Source organism: Anopheles aquasalis, chromosome 2, assembly GCF_943734665.1.
Source record: "Anopheles aquasalis chromosome 2, idAnoAquaMG_Q_19, whole genome shotgun sequence".
In the NCBI taxonomy this organism is placed as follows: domain Eukaryota; kingdom Metazoa; phylum Arthropoda; class Insecta; order Diptera; family Culicidae; genus Anopheles; species Anopheles aquasalis.
In genome coordinates, this window is record NC_064877.1 from 76,345,647 (window position 1) to 76,360,646 (window position 15,000).

The 15,000-nt window shown below is 49.7% G+C and overlaps 1 protein-coding gene across 5 annotated transcripts in view; it reads left to right on the forward strand.

Moving 5' to 3' along the window:
- Window positions 1–15,000, forward strand: part of LOC126573074 (protein sickie) — a 243,954-nt gene that overhangs the window by 148,353 nt on the left and 80,601 nt on the right. For 4 of the 5 annotated variants that reach the window (XM_050232905.1, XM_050232904.1, XM_050232906.1 and 1 more), the window contains one exon: window positions 1–1,504. This exon is cut by the window's left edge and continues 545 nt beyond it. In XM_050232905.1, the coding sequence (XP_050088862.1) occupies window positions 1–1,504 (1,504 nt within the window). Of the gene's footprint in view, window positions 1,505–10,822; window positions 10,948–15,000 lie in introns of those variants that run through there. The other variant, XM_050232907.1, reaches the window with a different exon arrangement.

Genomic DNA, 15,000 nt, shown 5'->3' on the forward strand with positions numbered 1-15,000 from the left:
AGGCGGCCGCCAAGGCCGAGAAGCAGCAGCAGCAGCGCGGTGGTGGTAGCAAGGATGCGAGTGAGTCCCAGGCCGCCCAGACGCACATTCCGCTCGCACCGAAGGCACAGAAAATCCCGATGGCAACCACCGTGACGACGACCTCGATGGCCGCGCTAGCACCGAAAGACTCCACCGGTGGTACCACTTCGTCCTCCTCTTCCCGGCTCAAGCTAGCTCAAGCCGGTGGTGGCAGTGTGGGCCGCAAAGTGGACACCAAATCCGAAAGTAAAACGAGTTTACTCCAGCATCACCAGCAGCAGCAGCAGCAGCAGGCGACACTAGTGGCCACTAGCAGTGGGGCCAGTTCACCTGCGATGATGCTGTCGCAGTCGCCACACTTGCAGTCACCGAAAACTATGCACCAGCCACTGTTGCAGTCTCCGGTGGCGGCGGCCGCGACCGCGACGCCACCGCCAGCAGTGAACACGGGCATTCCGAAACCGATGGCCGCCATCAAGGGAATGAGTAAACCGTCGCACCTGATGACGCCCTCGGTTGGACTGAAGGAAGAGCCATCGGTGAAGGTGCTCGGTGAGCTGGGTAAGCCCCCCGTGAACCACCACAACAACAACGCCAACGGTGGTGGTGGCAGCAACAACAACAGTCCACCCCAGCAGCAGCAGCAGCACCAGCAGCTGTCGAATGGCGGTGCCAGCAGCATGTCGGACAGTATGCACTCGAACTCGACGCAAGGTGCCTCGATGGGCCAGCATTCAAACTCCAGTGAAACGTCCAGTGTCGTTGCGTACCGGCCCAGTTCCGAGTCCGGCTCGGAACAGTTGATTCACTCGAACCTTCAATCACCGCAGAAACCGGGAACAGTCGTACCATCGCTCGGTAGTCCACTGTTGCACTATCCTGGCGGGCAAGCGGATTGCAATCTGAACGGCAACGGTGGCGCTGGCTTCCTCTCGAGCAACACCGCCAACAACCATATCAACAACAATCACAATCACAACAACAACAACCTCAGCAAGTTCAACACCGTGCCGACGAAGATCCTCAATACGGCGGCGGCACAGGTCGGTCTCGTGTCCTCACCGGTGGTCACCGGTGGTACCCCGTGTGGTAACGGAACGGCGACAATCTACGAGCAGGATGAGAAACAGATCACGGTACTGCCGATGAGACCGTTGCTCCGGGGTTACAACAGTCACGTGACACTGCCAACGCGCGGTACTCGCGGCCATCATCCACACCATCATCCGCACCATCATCAGTCACCGCATCACCAGTTCATGGCGGCCGAATATTGCGATGATTACGGTGGACCGGGTGGCGCTGGCAGTGGCTACTGTAGTGATGGTGACGCACTGCGTAAGATACCGGCCCGCTACTCGGACAACATCGATAATGGTTACCTTTCGGAGGGTGGCACCACGGTCAGTACGCGCCAGCAGCACGCTTCCTACATCAGCTCCCTGCGAGCACGCACGCAACTCCCGACGACCATCGAAGAACGGTGAGTAATCCCTGGTCGGCGTTTGGGGGACCCGGGGTCCCGTGCCGGCGCATAAAGTTGTCGGATTAGAAATTCCTCAATTTTCGGGAAAGGGATTAAATGGAGGTCCAGTGTGCGCGCGTGTGCATGAGTGTGTGCAGTTGGGTTGTCCACCACAAAACCCTGGGAGTTGACAGCTCCAGCCTCCGGTTGACAGCCTTTCCACGCCGCCTTTGATACGGCGGCTATAATTTGTGGTGTTTGAGTGTGTACTTTTGAGGTTAAGGAACAACAATGGCGCGTCCAATGGCAATGCAATACCGGGAACGTTGTCGCCGTTGTGTTGTGTTCCCGTTTCCAGCTTCCAGGGAGAAGTAAATCCCCAAATAATTGAACCCCTGCCACGAAGGGAAACGAATACGATCCCACCATTTTGACAACCATCGAATAAGAATTGAGGTTATCGTAACCGAACACAACCGAGCGGACGCAGGGGGGGACTCGCATGGGACCGTGGAACATATGTTTGTGTTCGCGGACACGGCGACTACGCCACTCCAGTGTTACGCTCCCTGTTGAGTCCTTGTTTTTAGTGGCCATTTCCGGACTGGCAATGATCCCGGCAAATAGTGGAAACCCGGCGAGTAATTAATTCGACGAGTCACCCGGCGAGTCTTATCATGTGCGGCGGCTTTGTTGTGTGTCTTTCGCCTCTTTGTGTTCTTAAACAACAACCCAACGCCTTGCTGGAAGTGTAAAAAGGAGGGACCACACAACACAACACATTCCTCCTTTTTTGGGGCCATCCTGGCCATTAAAGTGAATCGACCAAGCGAAGGATTTTGCAGGGAATCTAGAGAAGATACGACACCCCCCCCCCCCCGCCCCCCTTAAAAGGCGATGGCGGTGAAGCGAGCGAACGAACACAAGCAATTCCACTTTTATGTGTTAGGTGGAGTGGGACCTCGGATATGACTCATAATTATGCTTTACACATTCAGTGCGCGGCGTCTCATTAAAACAGAGCGCCAAACCCGTTAAGTCTGGATCGATATCGAGCGTTGGCGTTGGGGGCGAGAAGATAACAATCGAACCGAATCACAGCATGTGCGAGTGTCCGTGTCCTATTTGGTGTCGGCGCTTGGTCCCGAAATAGGGACAAACACTCTTGTGGTGAGCAACAAATTCAATTACTTCTACTTAACGACGAGGTTAGTCCAAGAGGATGACCTGGATGGTTCACTTCCGTGTGTACGCGCGCGCGCGTAACATCCTGGCAATCCGGCCACACCACCACTTTGTGTTACGCGGTCATTTCCAGCTGTCATCTGCATCTTGGTGAGAGGAAGCCAGCTACTATAGTGCTTGCACTGCGCACATGTGTTGTCGATATAAATATCATTCTGCACTGCACTCCGTCCATCGTCGTCGCCGTGTCGCCGGTGATGATGGACACCAAAAAGGGGTGAAATGAAAGGTTACCGGAGGATGCGAAGAAGGAAATTTAATAATGCCTTCATGCCTGTATAAAAAACTGTTCCGGATCTACCGAAATATCCACAACCCAAGTACTCGGCGTTTAGGGAGCGAGAGAATGGTGTTCGATGAGGGTGATTGTGGCCAATATGGTTGAAGCAGAGGACGCCGAGGGTGTCGTTTATTGGATTCTTCTTCTTTTTTTTGTGCTGCAAAACTACGAGCACATCCTGCGGAAAACCCTTCCGCATCTGCTATCGATTTCGGCTAGATGCAACATTCTTTCGAATCGAAAACGAAACTCCAAAATGATCTCGAAGCTCGAAGAACGAAGTAACAAAAGTCAGAACACGGCAACAGGAGGAAGATGTCTGGGCAACAAATGGTTCTATATTTGATATTAATTAGATATTTCGTTCCATTTTGAGTAATAGACCATATGGGAAGGCGAACAGCAAACGTCGAGCATTTTAATTACAAAACCGTGCCGGCGGAACATCGGAACAACAGGAAACCCTGGTTTGCGAGAGAATATCCTTGTAAGACCCAAGAACAGTGCGCAGCTAAGTCTAATTAATCCCACCTTCACGGTATCATGGGCGGATGCTAATATTTCCCGGGAATACAGCGAGCTTCGGAAAGTAGGAAAATGAATTTTCTCACCAAAACAATTATCTCTAAAAGAGATGCCAACAACAGGATGTTCCCGCTCGCTCTATCTCTTCTTCTCCTTCGTGTAGCAGCACCTTCAAAAGGCCGCCAAGTGTTGAAGAATTATCTAGAACTTTCATAATCACACTCTTCTTGCCTTGTCCTTGCGGTGCCCCTGCAACAGGTGGCCCCACCATCGGTAACAACGACGTGTGTGCGCCTTTACGAACCGCCAACAGCGACGGATACACGGTACCCGGAAATTACGATAGCGAGACCAACTTTTCCTTCTGATTGCGCCACTCCGTGCACATCCGCTGTCCGGTTTTGATAGTGTCCACGGTACAGCGATACACGGTGCACCGCAAACGATAGTTTATCAAAGCGATTGAAAAACTTTTCCTTCTCCCACCCGCGGTGGTGGAAATTTGTGTTGCTCGTTTGTGCTCCCGGCTAGTCGTGTCTGCACACGACGGCCAATATTTTTGTTCTCACTGTTTCCACCATCGGAAAGGGAGTCTGTGCAGTGCAGAACCGGAACTCTGGACGTCGACAGGAGGGGTGCAAGGATGACATTTTTTCTCCCGTCGTCCGGTTGCTTTGTTGTGCTGGAGATGTGCAAACGACAGGGATGAATTCCAATTGCCAGGAAACCGAAATGATTGAGAGAGGGAGAGAGAGGAATGCAGTTTTCCTTTTTTTTTTTGAGGATATCATCGTCACGAGCTGCTTGGAATTGATCGTGTTTGATCGCGAACAAGTTTTAATATTAAACATAGCGGAAGCAGTCAATCGATTTCCGTAACTCAGCACAAGGAGAAAGTATCGAGAGAATGTATCTTGGAATGCCCCCGGGGGGGAGCGAGCTGTTAGTGACGCGACCGCAACCGGGACCGCTGTCTGGGAAGTTTGATGACTTTGGTGAATGCGCATTATGAAACTGTAATGTCGCGGGACTTTTATCGTAACCAAACTCTGTATTCATCGCGCGAGGAATCCACTCCGGCGTAAATCATAAAAGGAAAGGGGACAGAACGCTGCTGGGAGAGTATTTAGCACCGAACGGCGCTTTATGAATCATTTCGGGGACGTTCGGGCGCGTAACCCCTCCCAGGGCTCATCGCCGCATGAGGAAAATCCATTTCCCCGTAGCACGTGGCCCTGTAGCTCCCGCAGAGAGGAAGAGAGCGAAAGGACACATCACCGTGGGACATTAGGGCCTGCGGGTTCTTTTGTTTGGGCTTGGGATCTTGTGCACAAGGACCTACCCTCTCGGTGCATGAGGTTTAAAGGGACGAACGGAAGCGCAAATTGCCGCCAGGCGATGGGATGGGAAGAGGCGGCTTTAACGTCCTCCGGGAGGAACGGGCAAGAATGTTTACAATTAATACATCGTCAGTGTGTGCGTCCCGAGATTCGGAGTTCCTGAGGGATTCGATACGGTTGTAAATCATTTTCCGATTTGTGTGTGCGGCTGTGGAAGTCTCTCCGTGCGGGATTTGTGAGTCAATATCGCTATCGCTGTTCGGTGGTGGCGCATCATACCTTAAGCGTCTATTACTAGATAAGGTAGAACTGGTCTCCTGGGAGTGCTCTGGAGTATCCTGGCCTAGGACTGTGAGAGGTGATCCATTAATCATTTTTCCTGGCTCGTACGTCCTGCATCCGCTACTGATTGTGGGCTTATCTCTAACGCTGTGAGGATCAAGAAAGAGCTAATTGAGCTTCGCTATCCCTCGCGCTATGCCCAGACCAAATGGGGTTTGATTGACGCGTTACCAGAGGAAATTGTGAATTTTCCTCGCCACAAAGTAAGTGATTGTAGTTTAAGGAAGATTTCCTGACATTTCTGGAATACATAGGATGGATATTCATCTACGAGGGCAGCAAATGGCACCTTATCGATCAAAATGTTAACTCTAAGCTCTTTAAAGATTATCGCTGAGCTATCCTTTAGATAATCGTTAAGCATTATCATTGTTTTTTTCAGTTTTCGCGACAAGATCAACGGTTTCGGTTACAAAACCGTTGATTCAATTTTTAAAAAATCGAGCACTGCTGCTCGACGGTTGACGGCAGTGCCATCTAGGCGGCATTTGCTTTTGTTTATACTGTGCAGGTTCAGAAGTTATGTGTTCGGTGCTTTCCATCTCACTCTCACGCATGAGAACGAGTGAAAAGCAAGACTTTTTATTGTTTTCAGCTGGTTTTACCGTTTTTATCGTTATTTTAAAAAATGAAACGGCCGTTTTTTCAACGTCGCATCCAGCAAGTCAAACAGCCCACAGTGGTTCATTACTTAATTACATTAAAATAATTACATTACATTACATTACAATAAAAACATTATTTTTTTGTTTATTAACTTTCATTTTTTTAACAGATTTATCCTTTTCAAATACGCTCCTTCCCGATTCTCTGCGCATCCACCAACGACGGCTTTATTATCATGCTTCATGCTTTCATGTTACAACAAAAAAACACTTTTTTACCAAACGATCGGGAGCGCACAATCGATCGAGCGACGTCCCGTTCCATGTTCCCGTTCCATTTCTACTGAAAACCCTTTTCATCGTTTACTACTTTAATGGACGAATCATCATTCGAGTGTAGCTTAGCCCTCGCAAATCATTCGTGAAACCGTACCACACGATGTGTTTCATATTTTTCCCACTAACATTTTGATAAAACCCGTTCAAAAACGCAAAATAACACGAGTTGAACCACCATCCTCCATTGTAGTACGTGGCACAATTATTTCGGTCATCACGATCGTTATCTCTATCAGCGGTCGAAAACTTCATTCCTTTGTGATGCGTTAGTGCATCTCCTGCCGTTCCGCTGTAAGATCCCAGCGTGTTCAAACGAAAGTGCTCAGCTTCACTTTCAATGCCAAACGAGTTGTATCTTGCGTATTTATAGGTATTATTGAAATCTTTCATCTCCACCAACAATTCACAGCTGTGCTCCTTCGTAAACTGATAAACCTTTTCGAGGCCAAGCCAGTGTTCGCCATCGACGTCACCAAATCCATTCTGGTACGCTGGCCAGTCACGAGTGAAGCTAAGTAATCCGTTGAATCGCTGTTGAATGACCATCCAACCTCCACCATGCTTATCCTGCTCACAGTACGCCACGAATGAATCCAAAATGTCCTTTCCACGGATATTATACACACCGGACGCTTTCGATTGCACATCTTTGCAGGACCGGTATGAGCCAGGATTAATCAGCAACAGGCTGCGCATGTCCTGTATCTCGCGTTGTAAGTGCTCCATCCGGTTTTCGGTTGCATGTTGGTTGCTTTTGGCTTCCTCTCGTTGCTTGGAAAACTCTGGCTTGAACTCGTTCAGCTTTTGCGATATAACGTCCGCTAATGTGTCCCGAATGTCAGTGATCGCCCCTTGGTACTCCGTATGCCTTTGTTGCATCTCTTGCTGCATCTTGGCCAGCAGCTCATGCGTGTACTTTATCTGATCTTGATTTTCTTTGATGGATTTTCGTTGCTCTTGCACTTCTTGTTGTAACACTTGGAATTGATGAAGTAAGGAATCCAATTTGGATAGGATGATGGTTTCCGAAGCAACTCCCGATTTGTTACAACGCACGGCATTTGATTTCGATTTACCACTGGCTGAAGCAACTAAGAAGATCATCAATATGCGCCAAACTAAACGGTTCATGACTGCGGAGCACTTTGTATCACGTTAATCCACCTTGCCTGTTTAGCGTCAGAACCACAAATGCTACTCCAATCACTGCAAACAGCTTCCTTGAGAGCCGCGAGCGTTGATTGCAGAAACGTTTTCGTTCGGCTGCTGATAATGAGTAGTCCCAAAAAAAAAAACGAACACTACAAAGCGGGGAGCAGCTCGTGGGAGCGCTTTGATTAATTAGTCATGTGGTTTATTGCTGCTGCTTGAACGTTGATAACATGTGAAACAGCGTCTTATCACTCAAACGTAGACAAATTTCATCGATTTCAGTGCAGAAGTATTGTGATGCGTCAATGTGCGAAATCTCGTCCTTCTAGCTGACTCACATGCGCGATCTACAGCCAAACATAAGCTCAAAGAGTCGTACGGGGAGCCTCGAACGCTCAATAAGACTTTAATTTCATTAAATGATGAGTATGATGCATCAATTTAATTATCCCAACGAGCAAAATGAAACATAAGCAAACAAGCATACTTCAGCAAGAAACTACAACTAATGTGCCAAAAGTAATTTATAATCTGGGACTGTGCAATCCTCAGTTATCCACAATTTATTTAGGAAGAAGATCTAATGTTCCCCTTCTTAAAAGGCAACTTACTGTTCGCTACTCTGATAAGTCGAATCAGAATCACCGCTGCAGTTGTAATCCGTTTGATTTTTACACATTCACACCAATGCACGCCCCGGGGGGGAATCACTGGCATCAGTAGTCCGCTCATGCAACATTCACTGGCACCGGAAATCGAAAAATGCTTCTAACATCACCGAAGCCTCATCCAGTAACAGTGACCAACGGAGGGCACAACACCTTCGAACCAACCACTTAACCACCTCGAAGTTAGAGCTCTGCAACACCCCGCACTACGGTACGAGGCATCTGCAACCAGTCGGATGTTGTGGTTTTGTCATTCAGTCTCTCTCTCTCTCTCTCTCTCTCACTCTGTCTCTCTGTCTCCCCCTGGACTGCTTTTATCGCGGTAAGGTCGGGAAATTGAAACATCTGGTTTCTGGCATCGACCACATCTCAACATCAGCACACAGACAAACACAGAGTGCCTTACTGCAATACCTTTCCCAAGGCACTGCGAGGCACTTCCGTGTCCTTCCGTTGGGGGAGGGGAGTGAAGGCTACATATTTTATCAAAACACAAACACCCTGGGATCATACGCACCGAAACGGTAGCCACTGCGAAGGCAATGTCCGTTTGATGTCCGACTCAGAGTCTCCATAGTTGCCGTACGTCTTTCGGGGGTGGCGTTTCCATCCCAATTCTTCAACACCTTCCAACACCGTGCGGCATCGCAAAATCCCCTTAACCTTGAGGAGGAACTAGAGCCGGGAAACCTTATCCCCTCCCCGAGGGACGTGCCACGATGGAATAGAATTGGTTTTCTCTCTACTTTCTGTGGACCTTCTGTCTTGGTGGATGATATGGTGCCAGTAAGCAAGCGAAGGGGGCGAGGGATTTTTATGAAATTGTTAGTTATGATACGGTCTTCAAGGGAGCTTAGTACCCCCGGACATATCCGAGGGTTACTAACTGGCGTGGGCCCCGATCCACGGTGAGCAACTCCGATTCTGATTGCATCGCTGCTTCGACTTTTCTCAGTCAGTTTAAAAGGGAGTTGGATGCTACTTTCGTTCGCGGTAGATCAAACTGCTGCTCGGCTATTTATTATTTATCACGAATTGCAATCCCCGATAACACAACTCCTCCATATCGGAGAAGGGTAGCCGCACAATAACACACCAGAGCTACACACCACGTGATTGTTGTTATACTCCTCTTCCTTCTGCTGCTGCACTCGAGAGAAGAAGGAACAAGAATTTATTAATACTTGCTGTGTCCACAAAAACCGCGACAACATCTTCCACTTCCCGGAACACTCCAACTTGTACCTCGTGGCCACCGCAAAAGGCAATCAAATCAGATTCAATTAATTAAATTGCCCGACATCCCGACGCTCAGACACACACCCGTGTTGATGGCCGGGTGACTGTCTGTAGGGAGTGCCGGCGTTCGAGTCCGAGCATCGTGCGATATCGATGAATGGTGTCGCCAGGATGTCTGTTCCTGGATCACAAAACCAGGACATTCTTTGTTGGCTGCTGCCGTATCCTTATCACGCTGGAAAAACAACATTTCCTGCTTTTTTTCCTCTTCTTGTACCATCCCTCTCCTTCTCTCTTTCTTTATCTCTCTCGTGATTGTATCCGAATCGAACTTCCGGAGATGATTCTTGAACAATTCTTCGTGGGTGCAACTTCAATCAGTTTGTGCTCTTTTCGAATTTGTCTGGCCTCCCTTGACAACGACAATGTCGACGATGACTCATGGAATATCTTCGCTCCTGGCTTCTGTGTTCTTGTCTACTACTACCGGCAAGCCCTTAAAAAAGGACTAAAAGCAGAGACCACCACCATGAGGGAGAGAAGAACGGAACACCCGTCCGGAGTCGAAACCGGAGAACTTTCCTCCGAGACTGCGAGAGTCACGTTTGCGTGCGAGCACGCGCACGCGGTCACTCGTTGACGGTGTTCGGAGCGGTCGCCATTCGGTCGCTGGTTCCGACCGAGACCGACAGGACCGCGTGGTGCAGTGTGAGTCAGTCGGTCGATCCGCCAACAGGGGCCACCACCAGTACGCATAGACCGGGTGGGGTTTTCGGTGGCACCAGCAACCGGGTGACCGGATTTTCCTCGCAACCTCCTGTCGTCGAACCGTTGGCCACCTGCCAACAACCACCGGTTGGGGTTTTTGCGAAACGGAGAGCGAGACCTCACGACCAAGAGAACGAGAGAGCGTGCGCCGGATGTCAGGATTGTAGCAGTGAGTGTGTGCATTAGAGGTGCCGGTGCCGGCCTTTTTTTTTTGCCGCTGGCCAAGTGAAACAACAATTGGGGGACGGAAAAAAGTGCTTGCACAGTGAGCGCCCCTCGAGTGCATACCGTGGAGTCGCGTTGAGGTAGTGCATTGTATTTTTGTGCGATTTTGTTCGAATGTCGAGGGAGAAAGTGCACCAAAAAAAGGGGGCCAAACATCGAGGGGATGTTGTTGTTTTTGGTGTGTTCTGCCAAAGGGGTGAGGTCCTGTTGAAGGGTCCCCTTTTCAAACGTACACAGAGAAACGGGCAGTGAACCAGTGATAATTGCCGAAAGTGCTTCCTGCTTCTGTCATCAAAAGCCCCAAACCGTTCGTTCGTGTTCGTGCTCGAAAGGCAGACGTGAATTTCGTGAGTTTCTCTAAACCTTCCGGGCATGTGTGCCTCGGTAGAAAAGCAGTAAAAAGGACAACCGAACCGAACAGAAACGCCATCGACAACGCCTGATAGGACCACTAGCGGCTTAGCAGTGCCTTTTGAGACACCACGGGTTCTCCCAACGGGGCACTAGCCGGTGCAGAAAGTTATAAAACACGCCCTGGAACACACGACAGGCGCAGGAGCGAGCGAGCGTGCTTGAGAAGAGGAGGAGAGCGCCTTAAAGTGCGATAGCTCCATCCATCGGCCATGTTGGCCAACAACCGATTGTAGTCGCAGCGCGAGTAGCAGCAGCTGAGCGTCGCGACGTCGGAAACGGAAACGACAGGCAGGCGAAGGAGAGGATTCATGTTCAATGAGTAAGAAGCCAAGTCAGCCAGCCGGCGAGCTACGGAGCCAGCGATCCAACAACAATCTGCGATGCCATCCCCATGGCTGTCGGAATTGAATTATGGCTTTGTTTTGTTGCCTTTTTGCATTTTTTTTATTTCGACGTGGCTCTCTCTCTCTCGCGTGCGCGAGCTGTTGCCGGAAGCTTCGCTACTATCATTCTGTCAATTCCGGTCCGATCCGAAGACAAACACGGAAGGAATGGTAGTACTGCTTGCTAGCGACTGTGATACCGAGCCAACCCAAAAACAGATAAAAGTCATTCCCACCCCCCGGTGGTCGTGTGGTCGTGTGCTCGGTGTACGTGTGCCTAGAGAGTGCTTCCGTCTTCCGTCGGTGGTATGTGTGCAAGACGAACAAGAATCGAACGAATTCGCTCCGCTTGCTCGGTTGCTTCTTGGTCGAAGTTCAAAAATCGATCCAGAAAAGGATACTCCAACGTCAGGAGCGTATAGTCTGTGCTCAGTCAGCCACAACTACTGACAGCAGCTAGCTTCCGGTTTCGAGCATCACACACAATGTACCACAACAGGGAGACACGGGGTGTGAACAGGTGTTGGCAGAGTATCCAGAGCACAAGAAACAATCTGGCTAATAAGAAACACTCGAGAAGTGACTACCACGGTGGAGGCCACATTTGTATCGTGGCCGTAAGTGCTGGAATTAAATCATTCGCCCTCTTAATCCTTCTCAACAACCCTCGCCACGGTTCTTCTTGAGAACTCTAAATTTTCGTAGCGGAAGCAGGAGACTTTGCCCAAAAAACCCCCACCCCAGGGACGATCCAGCGCTGTTTGTAAAATGTTCTTAATTGCATCCTGCCGTTGCTGCACCCACCCGCCACTCTGCCCCACCCACCCGCCCACCCGCCATCGCGTTCTGCGATCCTTCCAGCTGGCGCATAACTCACGCTCACGGCGGCTTCCTGCTAGTGTCCTTCTTCTCCAGTCCTGGTTTACATTTCACTCGCATCGTGGTGGTGTTTAGAGGAGGCAAATTACTGCCGAGTAAATAAGAGGCCACGACTAGCTGACTGGTTGGTGGGTACTATCAGGTGTGCATGACGTTTGCAGGAAGCGACCAACCCCTCAAGCCAGAGCATAAACACCACTAGAGAGAGAAAGCGAGCACCGGGTGGAAGTAAATTTATTTAAATTGTGAACAACCATCCCCATCGCTACCGTGGCGAGGCGTGTGAAGGCATACGAAGCGCAGGATAAGATGGAGGAAAGCAGGGATGCGGAGATGGTGGAATAAATTCGTGGCAAATAATGCCGTTTTAAGAAAGAACTCAACGACGGCACGATATGGATGGCTGCCACGACGTTGCGTTGGCTTTTGAAGCTTGGCCAAATGACGAACGGAAGCCACGGTGCCAGCACTCGGAGCTTCGAGTTGGAGTGTGTGCGCCAGGCTATCAAATCAATTTTAAAGCATTTCAAACGCGCTGCTTTTTCCTTTCCTTTCTCTGCTGGGAAAGTTATGCTGGGAAGCCGCTATCCGCTAGATTTATGTAGCGTTCGCGGGCGATCGTTGTGCTCGCACTGTAAAGGATCCGAACGATGAACACACAAAGGATGTGCAGCGGAACGTGAACTACCATTACTCATGCCGCAGCGCGTGGTTGGCAGAACTGGAAGCGAGAATTATGCTCAGCCTATCGCAGACTAGTGACTAGTGTGTGTTGGCATCAGCAGGGGGCTCTTCATTTTTTTTTATGTCTCTCAATTTAAATATAAACTTCAGTAAAGAAAGGACATAAACGTGGCAGGCACGTGAGGTCATAAACCCCCTCGCGAGGGCCGAATCCGACCTTCTCTCTCAATTATCGATCTCAAGCTACTCGTAATCCTCACGAATTACATCACGTCGTTGATCTAGGAAGAGAGAGAAAAGAAAGTGTTGGGAACTAAATCGTTTTATCCTTTTTCTCTTCTGCAAATAGGGTTCAATAACCTCAACCGATCGTTACTGGCCCTTTTGATGGGCCTCTTTCTAATCCCAAAACATCCTCCCTTGGCGTGCTCTCCTGTTGTTGTTGTGGTTGCGGCCTATTTTTAGTCTGCATCCCCCCCTGTGGTATCCTTTTAACCCCTTTTTGATCGACCACACACCGGCACACCCTTTTGGAGAGATTTTATGGATGGGGTGCTGCCTTCGATTTAGCTTATCGACCATTTCGACCTCTTTATCTTCGGTCCCAATAATTCCCGGCATATAATCCGGTGGTTCCGGATCCGGCTTCCGGTTCCGGGGACCTGCTTACATGAGTCTCATGAGTCTTTTAGCTCGATTGTAATCCCCTCCTTTTTCCGTGAGTGGAATGCATGGCCAGGAAGTCCCAATCGGGGGGAGGCACCCATGTGGTCCCCAGGCGCAGATGCCTTAATTTGTGGGGCCAATTTGCTCTGGCTTATCTTGATAGCATAATGTTCTCGCGAATCCGATTGTGATTTATGTTCTGTGGCATTGTGGTGTGCGATAAGCGATTACGTAGATTACGCTGGCAGAAGTGGGTGATCCTCGGAAAGTCTCGCGGAGCATTAAATAACAATCGCGCTCTTCGGCCGAAAGTCCGTTGCATCCGATTAATTGGAATGCATTTTATTAATGATGGCCACGGGATGCCATGGCGCACACAAGGTGCGAGGAAAGAAAAGGATGAGGATGCCGCCCGAACGTGCATTTGTGCAGCATTATGATGAGCCTTCGCTCGCTCTGGCTGATGATTTATGGAACGCGTGAACGGATTATTGAATTATGCGCCCCGGGGAACAGGATGTCCTGGTGTGCTGGATGGTGCAGTCACGACGACGCGAGTCGGCTGTTTGCGGTGATGTTATTATCCTGGTGCCCGGTTATGTATGATTTATGGCATCGTCCTGCGCCTCCTGTGCGCTAATTGGATTCAGCAGCAAACGCTCAACAACCAACGGATGTCAGAGAGTATCCCGGGGATGCTTCTTTTTGTCACTTGACATTCTATCGTGCATGGCAAAAAGGTGAGGCGAGGCCCATGTGTGCGCACGCATTCGGTGTCAGCTGACCGAAAACGAATCCGGATCCGTTTTTGCAGCGATTTGCATTTGCATTTGCCGGATGCCACGCAGCAACCCTGATGAGGACGATGATAGCTGCGTGTTCTGTCTATCCAAATGCCACCATTTCATAGATAACACACAGAAACTCACTGGTGGTGGTGGTGAGCAACATAGATCGATTTCGATTCTGACTCACTCGACGGAAAAGATCAAAATTCCATTCCGTTTGGGTGGGATGGAAAATCGATTTTTCTTCCTCTCTGCGCACCCTTCGCTGCTGTGTCTGTGGGGTGCATTTATTGTTTTTCATCAATTTTTGCACTCGCTCCCCCTCCCCCACGAACCAGAAGCTATTTCGGTGTCCGAGTCGTGAGGTTCGATAAAAGGTTCGTTAAAACCGATGTATCGTAGCCGCCATTATGGATGCCGGCGCCACTTCAGTTTTAGTATCAAGCTGCCCGGTTGGGGGCCTCAGCGCCGACGAAATCATGGTCAACAATCTCCATTAAAACCGAAATCGAGCAGCAAACACCGCGTTGAGTCGCGTTGAGCTACTGCTGCTGCTGCTTCTGCTGCTGGTGGCGGTGGTCGATTTCGATTTAATAGCATCCAACACGAAGAGAACGATAGAACGCCACCGAATGACGAGGTCGGATTATCATCTCGGAGTTTAAAGGGGGGCACACTCGTGGTGTTTGTTGGCCACTCCTTTCACGACACGAATTGTGGATCGTTAAATTTAAAAGGGCGAAAACAAACAACAAAATCGACTCCTGGCGCGCGACCGTTTATCGCAGATCCGGCGGTGGTGGTGATAATGGGTGGTTCTGTAAGAGATTGCCGCAAAATCTCGATCCAATTCGCCCGAGACACCTCAAAAATTACCGCGACCCTGATTCCTGATTGCTCACTGATCCTTGATTAATGATTTGGACAGCGTGGAGTGTTGCGCGATAATTCGCGGAAACTGCTGTGAGAATA